The 18879-nt window shown below is 52.6% G+C and overlaps 7 protein-coding genes across 7 annotated transcripts; 4 read left to right on the forward strand and 3 right to left on the reverse strand.

Moving 5' to 3' along the window:
• Positions 1 to 1195: 1195 nt before the first annotated feature.
• ABOM_002579 (ATP-binding cassette transporter) lies at positions 1196 to 5542 on the forward strand (the record flags this gene model as incomplete). The annotated part of the gene is made up of 1 exon (XM_022529709.1): positions 1196 to 5542. The coding sequence occupies one exon, from the start codon at positions 1196 to 1198 to the stop codon at positions 5540 to 5542; it is 4347 nt and encodes a 1448-aa protein (XP_022391203.1).
• A 408-nt stretch (positions 5543 to 5950) lies between these two features.
• On the forward strand, positions 5951 to 7423 carry ABOM_002580 (uncharacterized protein; the record flags this gene model as incomplete). Its single annotated transcript, XM_022529710.1, has 2 exons — positions 5951 to 6284; positions 6360 to 7423. The coding sequence occupies 2 exons, from the start codon at positions 5951 to 5953 to the stop codon at positions 7421 to 7423; spliced, it is 1398 nt and encodes a 465-aa protein (XP_022391111.1).
• Positions 7424 to 8095: 672 nt separating this feature from the next.
• Positions 8096 to 8821, reverse strand: ABOM_002581 (B3/B4 domain-containing protein; the record flags this gene model as incomplete). Its single annotated transcript, XM_022529711.1, has 1 exon — positions 8096 to 8821. The coding sequence occupies one exon, from the start codon at positions 8819 to 8821 to the stop codon at positions 8096 to 8098; it is 726 nt and encodes a 241-aa protein (XP_022391112.1).
• A 698-nt stretch (positions 8822 to 9519) lies between these two features.
• ABOM_002582 (ankyrin repeat domain-containing protein) lies at positions 9520 to 9831 on the reverse strand (the record flags this gene model as incomplete). Its single annotated transcript, XM_022529712.1, has 1 exon — positions 9520 to 9831. The coding sequence occupies one exon, from the start codon at positions 9829 to 9831 to the stop codon at positions 9520 to 9522; it is 312 nt and encodes a 103-aa protein (XP_022391113.1).
• A 1644-nt stretch (positions 9832 to 11475) lies between these two features.
• Positions 11476 to 12385, forward strand: ABOM_002583 (uncharacterized protein; the record flags this gene model as incomplete). The annotated part of the gene is made up of 2 exons (XM_022529713.1): positions 11476 to 11934; positions 11990 to 12385. 2 exons carry the CDS (start codon positions 11476 to 11478, stop codon positions 12383 to 12385), a joined length of 855 nt encoding a protein of 284 aa, XP_022391114.1.
• Positions 12386 to 12598: 213 nt separating this feature from the next.
• Positions 12599 to 15651, forward strand: ABOM_002584 (tyrosinase; the record flags this gene model as incomplete). Its single annotated transcript, XM_022529714.1, has 7 exons — positions 12599 to 13409; positions 13454 to 13562; positions 13624 to 13755; positions 13800 to 13888; positions 14390 to 14555; positions 14617 to 14788; positions 14851 to 15651. 7 exons carry the CDS (start codon positions 12599 to 12601, stop codon positions 15649 to 15651), a joined length of 2280 nt encoding a protein of 759 aa, XP_022391107.1.
• Positions 15652 to 15924: 273 nt separating this feature from the next.
• Positions 15925 to 17695, reverse strand: ABOM_002585 (putative amino acid permease; the record flags this gene model as incomplete). The annotated part of the gene is made up of 3 exons (XM_022529715.1): positions 15925 to 16041; positions 16106 to 16446; positions 16525 to 17695. The coding sequence occupies 3 exons, from the start codon at positions 17693 to 17695 to the stop codon at positions 15925 to 15927; spliced, it is 1629 nt and encodes a 542-aa protein (XP_022391108.1).
• Positions 17696 to 18879: the final 1184 nt, after the last annotated feature.

Raw genomic sequence — 18879 nt, forward strand, 5'->3', positions numbered from 1 at the left:
AAACGGCCAGTCATCCGAAGGTGTTGTCGGTTGGCGAGCAGCCACCTGGCGGAGAGTGAACGAGCGCTGATACTCCGGGATACGAGGACATTTGCGACGAGGCAAGTGGAGATGGTTCAGAAACAGAGCGACAATACTACCGCGACTCTACTTAGTTATTCTCGCAGACGTTCATAAAGAAAGAGAGATGTCTCTCCTCAGCTTCTCGATCTCACCCAATCGAACTTACTCCGGCCCGGAAGACTGTTTGACTCCTCAGCAAATCAGTGCGGGTATGGCCAAGAAAGGCTCTTCTAACTGAAGAGTCCTTGTCGTTGTATAACGCTTGATTTGGGCTGATGGCTCGCTTCTTCGACATGGGATAAACCCCGAAGGCGTCTCAGGTCAGCACAACACAGAAATCAAGATACCCCCCCTGACTTTCAATACAACCGCAGACTGGTTTCGATGCCGTAGCTCTCTCGACCAGGATTTGGGCTCCTGGAATCTGCGGGAGTTGAAGACGGACGATTTCTGGCGACAATGGCAGAACATACACTGAAGCGAGGGCTTGGAACGAATCGGGGAAGGTGTTCGCCAACATGATACAGCAACGCATCTTGAGGCCGAACAGGGCGACCAAGGAGAAGAGATTGTGTCAGTGCATATAGCCATCACGGACGAGGCCCGTTCCGTGACCGTCGGATTTAAGCTCGTCATCTCCGCCCCTTTACCCTTTCGCCCCTCAGGCACCGACAATGGCGGCCTGGACGACCGGATTTCCGATGGAGTCCACCAATGAGACGTAAGTCGGCGCCTACGAAACGCCGTTTCGCCGACATTTTTCATTGTTGCGCGGTCCACGTGTGGGCCGGAACGTCTCAGCCCGGCAATCAAGCATAACGAGTATCAAGCTTTCACGATTTGAAAGGACGGAACAGAAAGATCGGATTTGGTACTCATAATGTGTTCCTCCCAGTCTCGCAATCAGGTCGAGTGTTTCTCACTCTGGATGGCCTACGACCATAAATCCCCTCCTGAAAGTACGCCTCACACCCTTGCGCACTCATACTACATTGTATAGTAGGAGGATAGTAGCCATCAATATCAGTACCCCTGCTCGAGGTGTCGTCCCCTATTCTGCGTCCAAAGTGGGTGCTCGAATCTACCACCCACACCTCCCATAACACGTTACCTGACTGACTGGTGGTCTAGGATGTCGTCCAAGCCCGAGGTGGCTCCGGAGGTCGACCCGGTGACGCAGATCGACACCCATCGCGACCACGAGGATGATACCCTATCCGATACATCCTCATCGCTGTCCTCAGACGAGGATCAGGAGCGACAGTCATTGTCTCGCATAGCGTCCAGCCGACTAGGTCAAGTGCTCTCCGCCACGGATGCGAAACAGGACCCCAAGCTCGATCCCGATAGCCCTGCATTCGATCACCGTCGTTGGGCTCAGTTCGTTCTGAGGCGAATGCACCAGTGCGGCATTGAACCACCACAGCAAGGCGTCGTCTTCAAGGACCTTCAAGTCTCGGGGTCTGGATCGGCACTCCAGTACCAGGAGACGATTCTCTCCACCTTCACCATCCCCTTCCGCACGGCCTCCAGGGCGATCACAGGACAAAAGCGGATCCCTCGCCGCCAGATCTTGCGTGGCTTTGATGGTCTCCTCGAGGGTGGAGAGCTCTTACTCGTGCTGGGTCGACCAGGGAGCGGATGCTCGACTCTCCTGAAGACGATCTCTGGGCGAATGGGCGGACTGACCCTGGAACCGGAAAGCACGATCCACTACAACGGCGTGGGGTATGAGGAGATGATTAAGCACCATCGGGGAGAAGTCGCCTACAACAAGGAGGTGGACGAGCATTTCCCGCACCTCACCGTGGGCCAAACTCTCTCGTTTGCGGCACATGCCCGTACGCCTCGACGACGGATCGAGGGTGTGACTCGCGTGGAGTTCGCGGATACCATGACCAAGGTGGTGATGTCGGTTTACGGCCTCTCGCACACGGTCCACACCAAGGTTGGAGATAACTTCATCCGGGGAGTCAGTGGGGGTGAACGCAAACGGGTCAGTATTGCTGAGATGTTTCTGTCGAACTGTCGGATAGGCGCATGGGACAACAGCACTAGAGGTCTGGATGCCGCATCAGCCCTGAAATTTGTGAGAGCTTTGCGCCTGTCCGCCGACATGAGTAACGCCTGCCATGCGGTGGCTGCCTACCAGGCTTCCCAGTCAATGTACGACCTCTTCGAAAAGGTCGTAGTCCTGTACGAGGGGTATGAGATCTACTTTGGGCCGTGTGACGCAGCGGTGGACTATTTCCAGCGCATGGGTTGGGAACGACCGGAGAAGCAGGTGAGCCCGGACTTCTTAACCGCAATCACCAACCCCGTGGAACGAAGGGCCCGGCCGGGCATGGAGGATAGAGTGCCTCGGAGCGCGAAGGAATTCTCGGAGTATTGGAAGCGCAGCCCGGAATATCAGAAGCTTCGCACGGAAATTGCCCAATATGTGCAGGAACACGCTCCCAATGGTGAAGCCGCTCAAATCCTGCGGCAGGCCCACGAAGAAAAGCAAGCCCGCCATACGCGAGGGAACAGTCCATATCTCCTGTCGGTTCCGATGCAAATCCGCCTTTGTATTCGGCGGGCCTATCAGCGTCTACGCAACGATCTGCCAACGGCGATGTCGACAGTTGTTGTCCAGACCATCTTAGCCTTGATCATTGGATCTGTCTTCTACAATTCCCCTGACTCTAGCAATGCGTTCTTTCAGAAAGGCGCTGTCCTCTATTTCGCGGTGCTGATGAACGCGCTGATCACGATTGCAGAGATTATGCAACTGTACGCCCAGCGGCCCATCGTGGAAAAGCAAGCGGCTTATGCTTTTGTGCATCCATTCACTGAAGCCTTAGCGGGTGTCCTGGTGGATCTGCCAATCAAAATTCTTCGCTGCTCGGTGTTCAGTATTATCCTCTACTTCTTAGCCAACCTACGCCGGGAGCCGTCTCAGTTCTTCATCTTTTATCTACTTCTGATATGCACCATTCTCACCATGTCTGGAATGTTCCGCAGTTTGGCGTCTTTGACCCAGACTGTGGGACAGGCCATGGCGCTTGCTGGTATCTTAGTTCTATGTATTGTCGTCTACACGGGATTCACGTTGCCACAGCCCTATATGCATCCGTGGTTCGCCTGGATTCGCTGGATCAACCCAGTTTACTATGCATTTGAAGCTCTCGTTTCCAATGAATTCCATGGCCGGGATTTCGAATGTGCTTCTTACATTCCATCTTATGGCACAGGGACATCCTTTATTTGCTCGGTCGTCGGTGCAGTTGCGGGCGAACGGTTTGTCTCCGGCGACGCTTTCATTGAGCAGAACTACCGATATTCCTACTCGCACCTGTGGCGAAACTTCGGCATCCTCATCGCGTTCCTGATCTTCTTCCACGTCCTTTACCTCACTGCAACAGAATTTATTTCGGCAGATAAATCCGCAGCAGAAGCATTGGTGTTTCGGCCTGGCCATGCTCCCAGTTACCTGCAAGACGGTGACGGTATTGAGGCGGAGAAGACAGACCCCACAGTGGAGATCAGGGCGGACACAGGTTCTATCTGCCTTCCCGAGCAGAGAGACATCCTGTCCTGGAAATCCGTCTGCTATGACATTCCCGTCAAGGACGGCACCCGGCGCCTCCTAGATAACGTGAATGGATGGGTCAAGCCTGGGACACTCACAGCTTTGATGGGCGTTTCTGGCGCCGGAAAGACTACCCTGCTCGATGTTCTTGCCCAGCGAGTGTCAATGGGCGTTGTGACGGGAGATATTTTCGTCAATGGAAAGGGTTTAGCCGCGAATTTCCCCCGTCGAACTGGCTATGTCCAACAACAGGATCTCCATCTGGAGACCACTACGGTGCGGGAGGCTCTCCGCTTTAGTGCCATGCTTCGCCAACCTCGATCGGTCTCTCAACAGGAAAAGTATGACTATGCCGAGCAGGTGATTCGAATCTTGGGAATGGAAGATTATGCTGAGGCAGTGGTCGGTAGACTGGGTGAAGGGTTGAATGTAGAGCAGCGAAAGCTGTTGAGTATCGGCGTGGAGCTCGCTGCGAAGCCGACCCTTTTGGTCTTCCTCGACGAGCCCACCAGTGGTTTAGACTCTCAGAGCTCATGGACCATCTGCGCGCTCCTCAAGAAACTGTCCAGCCAAGGCCAGGCAGTGTTGGCAACGATCCACCAGCCCAGTGCAATGTTGTTCCAAACCTTTGACCGCTTACTATTCCTAGCGAAAGGAGGAAAGACAGTTTATTTCGGTGAGATTGGCAAGGATTCCCGCATTTTATTGAACTACTTCGAGCGAAACGGCGGTCGACTCTGCAAGGAACATGAAAATCCGGCGGAGTATATCCTCGAAACAGTTTCCGGTGATGTGGACAAGAACGCACCAGATTGGGTCCAAATGTGGAACGAGAGCCCCGAGCATCAAGACGTACTTGCGGAGCTCGCTCGATTGCATACCACTAAAGAAAGTGATTCTGCACCATCTACCGAAGATGCAGGGAACAACGAGGAATTCGCTATGCCATTAAGCAGTCAGCTCTATCATGTTCTTTACCGTGTGTTTCAGCAGTACTTGCGGCAACCGGAGTATATTTTCTCAAAGTTCATTTTGGGCATTATCTCTGGTCTTTTCATCGGATTCTCCTTCTGGAAGACTGACAATTCGCAGCAGGGTTTCCAGAATTCCCTTTTCAGTATTTTCCTGCTATGTACGATCTTCAACACTTTGGTGAACCAGATAATGCCTAAGTTCGTTGCCCAGCGTGCCCTCTATGAAGTGCGCGAGCGGCCGTCCCGAGTCTACTCCTGGAAGGTCTTCATTCTGTCTCAAATGATTGTCGAAGTGCCTTTCCAGTTTCTACTTGGCGTTTGCTCCTGGGCCTCATTTTACTGGTCTGTCTTTGGTGCGAACCAAGACTCCGAGCGCCGTGCTTTGATCATGCTCTTTATTGTGCAGTTCTTCATCTATAGTGCGAGCATGGCCCAATTCGCTGTATGCGCGGTCGGGGAACCCGCACTGGCCTCCATGATTGCGACACTGATGTTTGGTCTTTCGTTCGTTTTCAGTGGTGTCATGCAGCCACCCCCTGCCCTCCCAGGGTTTTGGATCTTCATGTACCGCGTGTCCCCATTCACATATTACATTGGAGGCATTGGAAGCACGGCTCTGCATGACCGCCCTGTTCAATGTAGCGCGACAGAACTCAGTGTCTTTGATCCCCCCGACGGCCAAACCTGTGGCGACTATATGAGCCAATATCTCGATTCAGCCGGCGGCCAGTTGTATAACAAGAACGCAACGTCCGGGTGCGAGTACTGTGCCATGGATTCTGCGGACCAGTACCTGGCCCAGCGGTGGATCTACTGGGAGGATCGCTGGAGAAACTACGGCATTTTCTGGGCGTACTTTGTGTTCAACGTCGTCGGGGCGATCACACTCTACTATCTCTTTCGGGTACGGAAGATTAGCCTGAAGAAACATTAAGGCCACCATCGTCATACCTCTTACTCTTTTCCCCTTCCACTGTGCATTCGGGGGCGTCAATGTACATTATGTGTTGTTTTCTCGAGGTGCGGTCTCTGACTATGTTCGGCCCAGGTCGCGCGAGTTTAGTGATTCTCGTGTTCTAGTAATAATTAATCATCAATAGAGGTCAGGCAGTCAAAGTTGGTCTGGTCTATTCTCGTGTTGTAAATAGAATGAATAACAGCCCAGCAATATAGTACATACTTGAAAGTGCTTGCGGATTTTCTTGGGCCCAGGCTCCACCCTCGTTGCTGCCTTGCCGCCTTGACCACCTCCCGCCCGCTTTCGGAGAAGAAATCAATATCATCTTCAATATTAGCGTCAACATCAGCTGGGTCCTTCTTAGCTTTCTCAGAACAACGCACTATGGCACCTTCACCCAGAATACAGAAGCTACAGCCCATTCGATCACCGGTGGGGGTGGTGGATGTGTGGTATATGATCATTGACATCCTCTGTGACGTGAAGGAAGAGGACCAGGACGAGTGCAAGAGTCTCACCAAATCTCCCCTATACCTTCGTGATCTTATCAGCCTCAGTAGCACTTGTAAATTGCTTCGGGGTCTACTGGCCCCGCGCATATTTGCAGTCGTGTATTTACACAACACGGCGAAGAGCGCCTTGTCTATAAAGGCGATCGCCAATGGCCACTTCTCTGGGTGCATCAAGGAGCTGCGATACGTCGCTAATTGTCGGCTAGGTGCGTGGAAAACCCAACTGTTGACAGCCTGAAAGCGTGCAACATTGTGACAAGAGCTCACTGGCCACTCCGCAGATCAGCAGAACTCACCAGTCGAAGATGTCTATCCGCCAGAGGTCGACACGGTTCTTTCCAACCTCGCCGCGTTGAAGGGTCTTCAAACGCTGAGCATCGAATTTCCCTTTGACTACGACGAGCTAATGGAGCATGTTCAGGACTCAGACTTCCATGAAGATCCGCAAGCAGCGGTGATTGAAGAAGGAAAGAATGCCTGGCGGGGGCTGATGGCGGCAAGTTTCCGAGCCATCCTGTCTAGCTACAGTCCTCAGCGCTGCCCGGGCGGCCAAGTCCTTGTCTCACTCACCATTCATGCACTCAATATCGTGCCAATATCAGTCTTTTCCACCAGAGAATTCCATGAGTTTCTTTCACATTTAGAAAGGTTCCGCATGTCCCTAAAGCAATGGGACAACGGGGTCGGTTGGATGCTAAATACCCAAGAGGTTTTCTTTAACTTCCCAAACTCTCTGGGTCCGTGGTTCTTCAACCACCTCACCTCTGTCGAGGAATTTAGCTTCGATCCCCAAGACTCCGCACCGCTAGGCAATTCAGGACAACCCTATGCGTATGATATATCCCTGTGGAACGCTACGATGCCCCGGCTGCGAAAACTCACTCTCGGCAATATCTACCTGTGCCTCGAGTTGAAAGACTTCCTCCTCCGGCATCTTGACACGTTAGAATCGATTTTTTTGCAAGAATGCTACAGTTGCAGGGAATGGGAAGGTGGTGAAGGTATGTCTTGGAGCGAACTGTTTAGTGCTTTGGCTCAGAAATCTCCAACCCGTCTCACATCCTTCTCCTTGCATTGGGACTATGATGAAGGGGATCTACTCGATCTGGATGACGACATGGCAGATCCAACACTTGTCGCACATGTGCAAAGAATGCTGGAGATAGAACCCGACGCCAGAGTGTTTCCCTGCTGCTACTGCCACGTGTCTGACAAATACGGGTATGCTTCTCACGATTGGGACGCCAACCGAGCAGCATTCCTGCAAGGAGACGACTACAGGAGCTACCAAGATCTCATGGCTATTGTTAATGCGAATGCTACTGGTAACCACCACAACGCCTAATCCGTAATGATACGGTTAGGCAGAAATATCAGTTGTGATTTCACAAGAGCATGTACATAGGAATTTTCAAATCCCTGTTTTCGCGGTGGTACAAAGATATCTCATTGCTTCATAAATAACCCACCGAGCGTTTATCATAAGAGGTTGATGCAGTAAAAGCCGTCCTCACAATGCCTGATACAGGATGGATCTTTTTTGACGAGCACAAGGAATGGTCCATATCTACACAATTAAGCACGACAATCCACTCTCCACACCCAGTAAAGGAGTTTGCAACGTATGCTTTCTTTTTAGCGAAAGCTGAAATCTATATGGATAATCTTCAGTAGCCATCTATCTGCGAAATATAAAATCTTTGGTATGTACAGAAATGCATATATAAAAACATGCCAAAAACATAATATGCCAACGTGATGACAGGTGCATAGGCTAGACGCCTATATAACCTGCATATCCCCCCCCAGCGGAATTTTCTTGAACCCACGCAGCGTAGCATGCTAGAATGACTCTCGCCATCCTGGACTCCTCCTTGGCACGACTACAACGAGTGTTCCCTTGAGAAACTCAGCATAGTATCTATAACAGACACTAGGTGTCGTGTGCTTAAGTTATTGTAAACTCGTATCATCCGCGTGCATTTCAATGAACCATGTCATAGTTACTTGAGCGAGTTCAGGCAGAAGAAGCGTCGATAATACGTTGCGATGTCTGTACTTCGGGAGACAGGCTTTTCAAGGCCGAGGCCAGTTCGTCCGCAGCCTGCTGGAGAGTATCGTCTGAAAGCGGCTGTAATGCGTCCAGAATGAATAGTACACGCGTGGTGTCGTCCGTCAGCGCCGTGCGCGGACCCTGTCGCCAATTCCAGCGGCGGCACGTAATGCCAGTATTATCACACCAAATCGGCTCTCCGGGTGCAGCCAGCTCGGTCTGGGGCTCACCCCCAGAGAAAGTCTGAAACGGCTCCTGACCGGTGGCGCGCACCAGAAACGGCGCCCCGTCGTACTTGTCAAGGTCTTCGCCGCCGAAGGGGATCTGATGCTTAACCGAGATTGCATTGTATATGTCGGTTAACCGGTTGACCCGTGGTAAGCCAGTCGCTGCACGCCGTGTCAAGGCCTCTAGACTGTTGCGTGTTTTCTGGGGCTTGGCTCCAAAGGCCTTATACGCCTCGCGCCACGCGGCGATATGTGGAAGTTCCGTCACGGGCGATGTTGACAACAATTCTTTGACTGTCGCTTCTGCCTGCTGCAGAAACCCCTCACTAGACTCGTCGCTAGGCCCCGGAGGAATGCCCTCTACCACCATCAAGAGTGCGCGATAATCTGGGCGCAGCTGGAAGATTTCCGGGGCGACGCGCGCCGACTGCAGCAATGACTGTGCGATTTGTGTGCTGCCCATAGCTAAAGTGGAGTCAAATTGTTGACAGGAGAATTATTCTGTCGTCGGCCTGAGAGACAAGGGAGCAGGTAGACTGAATCAGTGAACGATAAGTTTCATAAAGCAGGAGAAAGATTCGATGGCCATGGGCTTGAAATGGTATACATATATAGGGCTCTGGAAGGAGTGGGTCCGGACCCACTCCCATCAACTTCCTAAATGGGTAGGAAAATAGAAAAGACTTCAAAATTTCACATCCTCTCCAAGTGGTGTAAAAGTGCTACAAGGTCATGCAAAGATTTTCCGCTCGTGGCAAATGTGCTACCACCCCTGCCGATTTGCCGATGCAATTGCACTGGGCTAGAGGTATACGTATTTTCTTGGGAGCAGCCGTGCCCGGTACTTCGTCGGCAAACTGGTACTGAGTCTAATGTCATGGCTTTTCCCCTTGTCACACAACAGATGGACTCGTTAGAACCAAGTCAGCCAAGTCCACAACAACCAGGCCTATAGGTGTTAAAAGGACAGATTGCAAAAGACGCGAGCCGTTCATTGTATCATCTCATGCTGGCTGCTGTGACCGCCACAGACCAGATGGCATATGCAATATGGGCTTGATATTCCTGTTCTGCTGGATGGCGTGGTCAATGTTGAGCTGGCTGTGTGAACCATGCCAGCAATTTATTAGAGAGCGATATTACGTGCAAAAGATATAGAAATTATGACTGCTGTTGCATTCTCCCAGTGATACCAGCATTAAGATCAGCTCTTTCGTGGACCAACAGTTGCACCACCGCCTCATATCCCAGCTCCATGGCTACATGCAAATGAGTCCGCCCGTACTCATCAGTCAGCTCAGTGTCGGCGCCTTGTTCAAGCATCACAGACACACAGTTAGCATATTCCCTCGTTGTCACGTAGTGGAGGGCAGTACGGCCTACGAAATCAGTTGCGTCGATCTCTGCACCATGATTCAGCAACAGCCGAAGTACATTATTGTGGCTGTTCTCGGCGCAGATGTGAAGCGTCATTTTGCCCTCCCAGTAGTTTGCGCCGCCATAGAACGATGTTGACTGGTCCAGAGGACTGCATGAATGCTGGGAAGGTATAGCACTCGTAGGTGCCGACGTATGCCTTTACTCTCCACCCGATCCTCATGTGTGGAGGGGAAAGGATGTTGCCTTCTCTGTGATACGTCAGCTCGGAGGACATGATAATGACAAGGCTGAAGTGGTAGGAATGCTCATGCAGTGGGAATATTGCTCCCCAAAACTCGACGCACTGCAACCTGCCCAGTCAAAGCCGACAACATCCTCGCTCTTCCCGAAGTCTTTGTTCAACTAGAAGGTCTTAACCTCCTTCGGTTGTACGCCCAAAAGGATGAAGGAGACAGTGGCCATCTGCCCTCACTCCGGGGATTATCGAGTATCAGACGCGTCTGACGGTTACCAAGTTTACGATCGCTTGGCGTCCAGACTCCGAAAAGGGTGTACTAGTTGCTTGCCACTCCAAGTTAGTCTCCGGTTTGCTTTGATGACAATATCATTTTGCACGTATCGGTAATACACGGGGTTCAACCCTCGTGTGGGAATACGCATCACATCCTTCTCCGACTCTTCTAAGGACATGGTGACTTGAAAATTCTCTAGAAATTGGTGGGAAATAATAAAATATGTCGCCCACTCAGGATCGTCCTAGGAAAAACTTATAACACCAAAGTGCCTTTATTCGGTAGGGCCATAAGAATATGTATATGGTTTGGAGGCTATAGGACCATGGATATATATACGAGATATGCTGAACAGCACACTTGAATTTCAACTATTGAATTCCATTCATTGTAAGAGGATGCAATATACCAGATCAATTTTCAAGCCTATTTCCATAGAAGGTGACTATATGATAGTAAAGTATACACCTGCTTGCTGACTGTCGGCCGTGATCTGTGTTGAAGCTTCCTCTATCGAATTTCTGCTGTCCATTTCGTAGTGATGAACAATGCGGCTGTCCTGAAAGATGTAGTGACGGTATAGTAGATGAAGGTCTACCTGGTGTCGATTCTCTTCGCAGTCTGTCAGAGCGAGAATGTGCACATCGGTTGCTCCAGGATGATCGAAGAACTGTGCCAGTTGAAACACCCTGTAATTCCACCATTTTGTATAGAATGCATTTGGCCAACGACGGCCTTGGAGCCATCGTAAGGTAATCTGCCCAAACCGACGATGGGTACCCTGATCTAATTCGCCTGGCCCTAAACACAGGCAAACTTTCCAACCGCATCGGACGTCTTAAGCCGGACTCTGAAGTTCAGGTAATTAACCTCATGGCCAGATGATGCCGTCTGCCGACTATAGCTTGCATCAGCAATATGAATACCTAACTCTTATTTCCCAGCGCATAAGTGTTCTCCTTGGGCTGAACGAGAGCCGTATATCGTAGTCACTGCCGTGTCAATACCTCATGGAATGGATTGGAAACCCTGTCAATTTGCGCTGAAACCTCGGCGTCCCGTCTTTTCTCTGCCCATCTGATTTCATTCGTGTTCCAAAGACCCACATGGGCACGGTCTTCTCGTGTTTATACCAGGGGAATTAGGTGGAAGCTGTTAAATAACGTCCATGGATGCCCTGGGGTCCATAATCCTACCCACCCGAACACTCGTCTAGACGCATAAAATGGCCACGGCTCGACCAGCGATGCATCAGACGCTGTCTACTCCAGAGTTATTAGAGTCCATTCTGCTGCAACTAGACCTTCGTACGCTCCTGACGTCCGCGCAAAGAACCTGTCGGACATGGCGGAATCTCATAAAGGAGTCCCCGGTATTGCAGAGAGCCCTCTTTTTTATGCCTCGCAGCGGGGATTCCCACGGTCGCAAAGTGCCGAATCCACTTTTGGCCGAAGCATTCCCATTCGTCTTTGACACCGCGATGGATGGGAGAGTCCCTGCCTATCGCACTGGCGAATGCCTCTCAACCTTCCGTATGGCCAAATACCCAGAAACGCAAGCGGCATTTCTTCGCCGAGAGGCCAGCTGGCGTCGCATGCTGGTGCAACAGCCCCCGGTCTTTAAGCTGGCGCGGTGGCATTCGTTCTTGGGCGCCTTTGGCGTCTATCTCTATTATGAGGTTCCGGTGCGTGGGGGAAATACCAGACACTCGTACCGAGGCTAATTGAAGCATCTTGCAGGGAGACCCCCGCAAAACACGAGACGGTCTACGCATGGAAACGCTATTCGAGCATATCTTCTTTGCCCCACCGCTTGACTTGGGCTTATTTGAAGCGCCAAGGATGACCTGGTGGGGTTGCAATGCAGCGGACCGGTCAATCGTGAGTCATCTCGAGAGCTTGGGGGAGTTTGGAGTCGACGCCGATATCCTGATCTCCTCCTGTAGCAGTCATGGCTGCGAGCCCCCCGACGTCCGGGAGGAGGACCAGACTGGGGACGCCCGATTGGGCTCGCAGGTATGGAATGGCTATCATGAATTGGGTCTGAGGGCTCGGTGTCAAGAGGAGGAGGGATGGATGGGCGATGTCCGCCAGCTGCCATTCCAGTTGGACCTCGAGATCGACGAGGATCTGTAGAGGTTCTAGATCGTTCGTGTTGACTCCGACGGGCAAGCGGATCAGCCATCCGACGAGCTCCGGAATCGCATGCCGACTCGACCAGTTGGGAAGAGATTTCCCTGGCCAACGCATCTGGACGACTGCTTATCAAGCCCCGCAGGCTCTTTATACCGTCAGAAATTCCTAGATCAGTTCAGCATGACCTCGCACACATCTTACGTCCTCCCAACCATGGCTGTATCGGACCGCGCAAAGGGCTTTGTCTCTTCCGGCGTGGACATCAGCCATCCGGCCGTCGGTGCCAGTGAGTCTCGCCGACCGGTGGATGACTTCCAAGTGGAGGACAATCCTACGGTCCTGGAGGAGCCAAGCACCGAGGCCGACGGCTTCCCAGATGGCGGCTATCGCTCCTGGCTCGTGGTCCTGGGCTCCTTTTTGCTGCTGATGTCGTCCTACGGGCTGATGAACTCGGTCGGGGTGTTGCAATCCTATCTGGAATCCCACCAGCTAGCGAGCTACTCGAGCCAGAATGTCGGTTGGATCTCGGGGCTGTTCGTCTTTGTGTCGCTGGGCCTTGGTGTCTTCGTGGGCCCCTTGTTCGACACCTACGGACCGAGAGAGCTGGTCTCCGCAGGGTCCGCATTCTACGTGCTGAGCCTGTTCCTGACCGCGGAATGCACCCAGTATTGGCATTTTATCATCTGCTTCGGCATCATGGCAGGCATCGGCGGTGCCTTCACGAGCACCATCGGGATGTCCTGTGTGCCCCACTGGTTCCAGGCGCGCGCCGGCATGGCGATCGGAACGGCCATGGCGGGCGCAGGTCTGGGCGGCGTGGTCTTCCCTTTTATCCTGAAGGGCGCCTTTGCCAACCTGGGCTTCCAGTGGGGAATGCGCATCGTCGCGTTGGTCGTCCTGGTGCTGTGCGGACTCGCCTCGTTCCTCGTCAAGTCTCGCCTCCCCAAGGGACAGCTGAAGGCGGCGATCGATATTCGGTGCTTCAAGGACTCTCGCTTCACATTGCTGAGCTGCGGGATCTTTGGTAGGTTCCCCGCGACCCGTTCGTCATTGCATGGTTAACAGCAGTAGCGCTCGAATTGGAAATGTTCGCACTCATCGGGCTCTTTCCCACGTACGTCACCAAGCAGGGCTTCAATACCAGTGCGAGCGTATATACTCTGGTGGTGCTCAATGTGTATGTGTTACCCTTCAGTTGAGATATATCCCTCCAGTTCCCCTTCTCACAACAGCCGTAGATGCTCCTGTGTCGGTCGTCTCCTCGCCGGCCGGATTGCCGATCGATACGGTCGCTTGAACGTCCTCATTATCTTGATTTTATCGGCCGTTCTGACGATATTTGCCATCTTGTACCCCTTCAGCCGACATCTGTCAGCACTGTATATCTTTAGCGCCCTATATGGCCTCTGTTCAGGGTCGTTCATCAGCCTTGCCCCGGTCTGCATTCGGCAAGTGTCGAATGCAAAAGAGATCGGGATGAGATTTGGGACATGCTACTGTCTGGTGAGCTTCGCGTGAGTGTCATCTCGGCTGCCAGTGTGTATCAACACTCTACTGACAGCACTAGGACGTTGATCTGTATCCCGATCGGAGGAGAGATGCTGGAGAAAGTGGGCTCGCGGATTGTGGTGATCTGGCTGGGATGTGTGCTCCTGTTTTCCATGTTTCTCTTTATGACTGCGCGGTGGGCGTGTCTCGACTACAAGTGGCATTGGCGGATTCGCATCTAGCTCCTGGACGACTACTAGTATCGCCCAAGACACCAATCAGTCTGACACTGGTGGGGATCGCTGCAGGAAGAAAGCTCAATGCGGCGGTTGCGATAGGCAGATCGGAATCCTCCAATGTCACTCTGGTGATTTGTCATATGCAAGGTTGCTGCAGCCTCCTAATCAAGGGATGATCCTTTCGAGCCCAACCTCAGCATTCTTTCACACCCTCAATCAGAAGAAACGTTCACATCGGAGATGCATTTGTACATACTATCTGTGCTGCTTTGGTTAGCCTGTGGACCGCTGGCCCTCCTAGCCGCCAGCATCTATGATTTCTCGCCGGAGCAAGTGGACCAGGGCATCGCTCTGCGGCAGCTTGCCCGTGAGGCGACTGAGAATATCAAGAGAGGTCGGACAGGGAGCTGCCGACCTGAACACGCCTACATACGTAGAGAATGGTACATCAAACAGTGATCGACGTGCTTTCCTTTTGATATAAGAGATTTAACTTGTCAGTAGGCGCGAGCTGACCCACGAGGAAAGACGGCAGTTCACCGACGCTGTGCGGTGCCTGCAGAGCATTCCAACCACTCTGTCAGCCGATCTTCGCCAGATTTATCCTGGGGTACAGACTCGGTATGATGAATTTCTGGCCACACATATCAACCTGACCAGTGTCATCCACCAGACGGTAAGATTTGGATAGTTCGCGCGGATAGAAGGCTGAGAATCATGGTTGTCTAACAAGTACAGGCGGACTTCCTTGCCTGGCATCGGTACTTCATCCACACGTTCGAGCAGGATCTCAAATCAAAATGCCACTACACCGGATCCCTGCCGTACTGGGACTGGGGATTGGACGCCGAGAACCCTCATCTCTCCGTGCTGTTCAATGGTGACGAGTATAGCATGGGATCGAACGGGGTGTTCATACCAAACAGGGATCCGGTATACTGGCCCTCCATCCATGAGTATCTCCCCGTCGGCACGGGCGGAGGGTGTGTCTACGAGGGGCCCTTCTCGAACTACACTATCAACATGGGTCCGATTGATGGCGCAGGCCAAAAGCCCGTGAGCTACCGCTTCGAGCATCACCCCCACTGCCTCAAACGAGATATCAATCCAACCGTCACACGATCTTCCGTGACCTTTCGCCACATTACAGAGCTGATCCTTTCCTATGACACCATCGATTGGTTCCAGGGCGTGATGCAGAGAGATCCCCGGTTTTCTGTTCCGTCTGTGCCGTACGGCGTTCATCGCGGCGGCCACGTCGGGGTCGGGATAGTCATGGGAGATGCAGCTGGTAGCCCCGGCGATCCGATGTTTTATCTGCATCATGCGCAGATTGATCGAGTGTGGACCATCTGGCAAGGGTTGGATCCAGACAAGAGGAGGCATGCCATTTGGGGCACGCACACCATCCTCGACACGCCCCCGACAGCCAATATGACGTTGGACGAGATGATTCATTTTGGATTTGCCGCTGAGCCTGTGAAATTCCGAGACCTGATGGATACGCTGGACGGGCCGTTTTGTTATTATTATAGTTGAGGCAGGAAGGGCTACAGGACGAAGGATGCACAATGGATTATGGGTGGTCTTCATTCGCTCATATAGTTGATATAATACAAAAGGCTCTGGCGGGACCCAGTCCCCAGCTAGCCATGCAAAAGTCTATCTCTATGTACAAAAAGGCAGTCGCGGGGCGCAATTCCGGAGGGCCTTCCAGGGCACTCGATAGTCAGGCGCTCACTCGCGTACGGTGGCCGTGTTGAATCGGCAGTATCGCTCGCGGTGTAGATCGACATATAACCTTGGGATATCTCATACAAGCCAGTCCACAAAGCGTTCCCAAAGGGTCTCGGGAGCGCGTCTTTGCACCAGGATCTCCCCTTCTTGCAAACGGCCCGACCACAAATCCATATCGGCAGCTCGGACAAACTAGACATTTCCTACGGTCAGCGAGCTTTCTTAACCAAGAGATTGCGAGAGCCGTCCAACTCACCTTGGTACGTTTGATGAGCTTCCATCCGATGATCGGTACAATGAAGATGGGGATGCCGATGTACGACGCCACAAAGTCCGACGCAGACCAATTACCCTTCAAGAAGACGGGGAATCCAGCAACCAACGTGATAATGGTTGAGCCAATGAATCCTACCCAGGCAGCATACGGTTGCAGCGGTGCCTTCCAAGGGAGGGTATCACGGGAGATACCCTGCGTTTTCATCGCGGCGTGGAAACGAATGTAGCAGAAGGAGAGCGTTGCCCATGCGATCAATCCAGCCACCGTGCTGAGGTTCAGAAGCCAGGAAAACGCTTGCGCTGCACCGCCAGAGCCGAGACCTAACGGTTGTTGCCCATTAGTATATGATGAACCAGTTATATGATGAGGGGGTGGGACCCGGTGAGAATTTGACTTACTCAGGTACGCCAAGGGCCCAAACAGCCAGGCGGTAATGACAGCGACGTAGGGCACGCCTTTCTTGGTAACGCGGCCGAACACTTGCGGTAGCTGGTGGTCCGTGGTCATGGCCACGATCATGCGTGAGCCCACCCAGCAGTACGAGTTACCGGCGGACCATGCGGCCACAAGAATGCATGCATTGACAATCGACGGCAGGGCATTGATGCCGGCCTCCTTGATGGCGATCACGAAGGGTGAACTGTTCGCGTTATCAGAGCCCGAGACGAGGGCTGGGTTCCGTGGATCGACAATGATACCAATCAGCAGGGCACCAAGGATATAGAAGAAGGCGATGCGGTATGTCACACGGCGGGCAGCCTTGGGGATAGCATGATGGGGATTGACCGACTCCGCGGCGGTGATGACCACGGTCTCGACACCGATGAAGCTGAAGGAGGCGTTGACAAAGGACGACAGGAAGCCCAGGAAGTGACCCGTGGGACCGGTGATGCCGTTATAATTCGTCCAGGGTCCAGGGTGATTCCAATAGCGGAAGCCGATGCTATCGTTGTTCGCGCCACCAGCCGTGATCACAATGGATACAATCACTAAGCCGAGGAAGCAGAGGACCTTGACCGCACCGCCAAAGACTTCTGTTTCGCCATAGAACCGCACACTCATTAGATTGCTGGCCAGGATCAGCACTAGACCCACCGTGATGACCACGGCCGGTGTGATGTCAGTCCAATAGGAGACAATTACAGCAGCAGCGGAGACCTCCGAGGCGATGGCAATCGTATAACAGTATCCATACGAGATGGCTAGCGAGAACCCGACAGCCGGATCGATGAAGCGAGTGGCCCAGTGAGGGAAGGATCCGGCTGTGGGCAGTAGCGTTGCCAGCTCGCCGATGCTCTGCATCACACACCATAGCACCAGGCCCACGACGATATATGCCAGTAACAAGCCAGCTGGACCGGCCTTGGCATACGCGGCGCCTGTTCCCACAAACAGACCGGTGCCAATTCCACTGCAGAAACCAATCATGGTGACATGGTAGTTCCGGAGGCGGCGTTGCGTCGCTCCGCGACCACCCACATTGAGCTGGATTTCGTCCTTGGGAGGCGCATCATACTCATTGTAGCCGGTGGGCTGGATAGCCTCCTCAGCCAACGTGGACTTCTCCATGATCTGCCTGGGAATATTGGGTGGGAGGGGGTGAACGATGGTGGGAATCCTCTCCCTACGCAGAAATTACCCCAGAGATAAAAAGACATGCCCCCATGCCGGGTAAAGCTTCTTTTTTTCGCCTCCCAGGATTCCTCGCCAATCGCAACATCGCACTTTCATCTTGCACGATCGCTGGTTCTCCCCCACTAGTGGAGTAGTCGAGGGGGTATAATTGGCTATGGGAGCGGATTCCTTAGGCGATGCCGGACGAGCGAACGATTTTTATGCACGATGGTATGAGGCTATGACTAAGACTCGGCTCCGGTATTCGGCTTCGGTTCTGCAGAATTTTTCTCCCGGCCGGGATTGATTTCCATTTGATTTGATTTTGATCTTTTGCCTTGGCTGCCGCGATATGACAAGTGAACCAGTTATTAAAATGTCAGCGTCCGAAGGCCCCACCTAGCAACCACTATAGATTGTAAGCCCAGTAGAGTTGCTATTAGTACCCTGTCAATGTACTCTTTAACAGGTTGCTCAGTAAAATGGTACACCTAGAGCCTTCGGAGTGGGTCCGGAAGATATTATGTATTGGCACTACAAGTTCTGCACCAGCTGCTCGCAGGGTCGGGCACCTCATCCGGCATACTGCGGGACCTGAGGTGAACAGGATTTGCTTCTTGTCGTCACCTTGAGAGGAGTGCTATGGTCTTTGGGCCAAACCTGGTCGGCCATTGCATGCTCCGTTGGCCAGAGGTGCAGCCGCTAGGGGAACCCTGCGCCCTAACACCTGTGAATCGATCTGCATGGGAAGTCACTGCTGTAGTTCTTCTGATTTGCCTGGCGAAAGTGAATCTCTGCCCTTTGAGTCCAAGGAAACCCCGTCTTGACATCGTGAAGAACAAACCAGGGTTCCCTGCACGATGTCCCTGCAATGACTAAAGCCAAGCCATGCGTCTCTTAACCCCTCCGTAAAGAATAATCCTTCATGATCCGTTCCCCTACGAGCGACAGCCCCGTGATCGATGATTCCTCCGACAGGCACCAAGCACATACCACACCACGAATCTATTCCTTAGAGATGATACGGAAAACTTCATTTAAGATGAAGTAGCCTCCTGCCTCCTCAGGATGGAGAAAAAATGTCTGGGTCGCGGTGTATATAGTCAGCCCATCACATCTGTCGTGATGGAAGGAGACCG

Source organism: Aspergillus bombycis, assembly GCF_001792695.1.
Source record: "Aspergillus bombycis strain NRRL26010 chromosome Unknown contig00023, whole genome shotgun sequence".
Lineage (NCBI taxonomy): Eukaryota > Fungi > Ascomycota > Eurotiomycetes > Eurotiales > Aspergillaceae > Aspergillus > Aspergillus bombycis.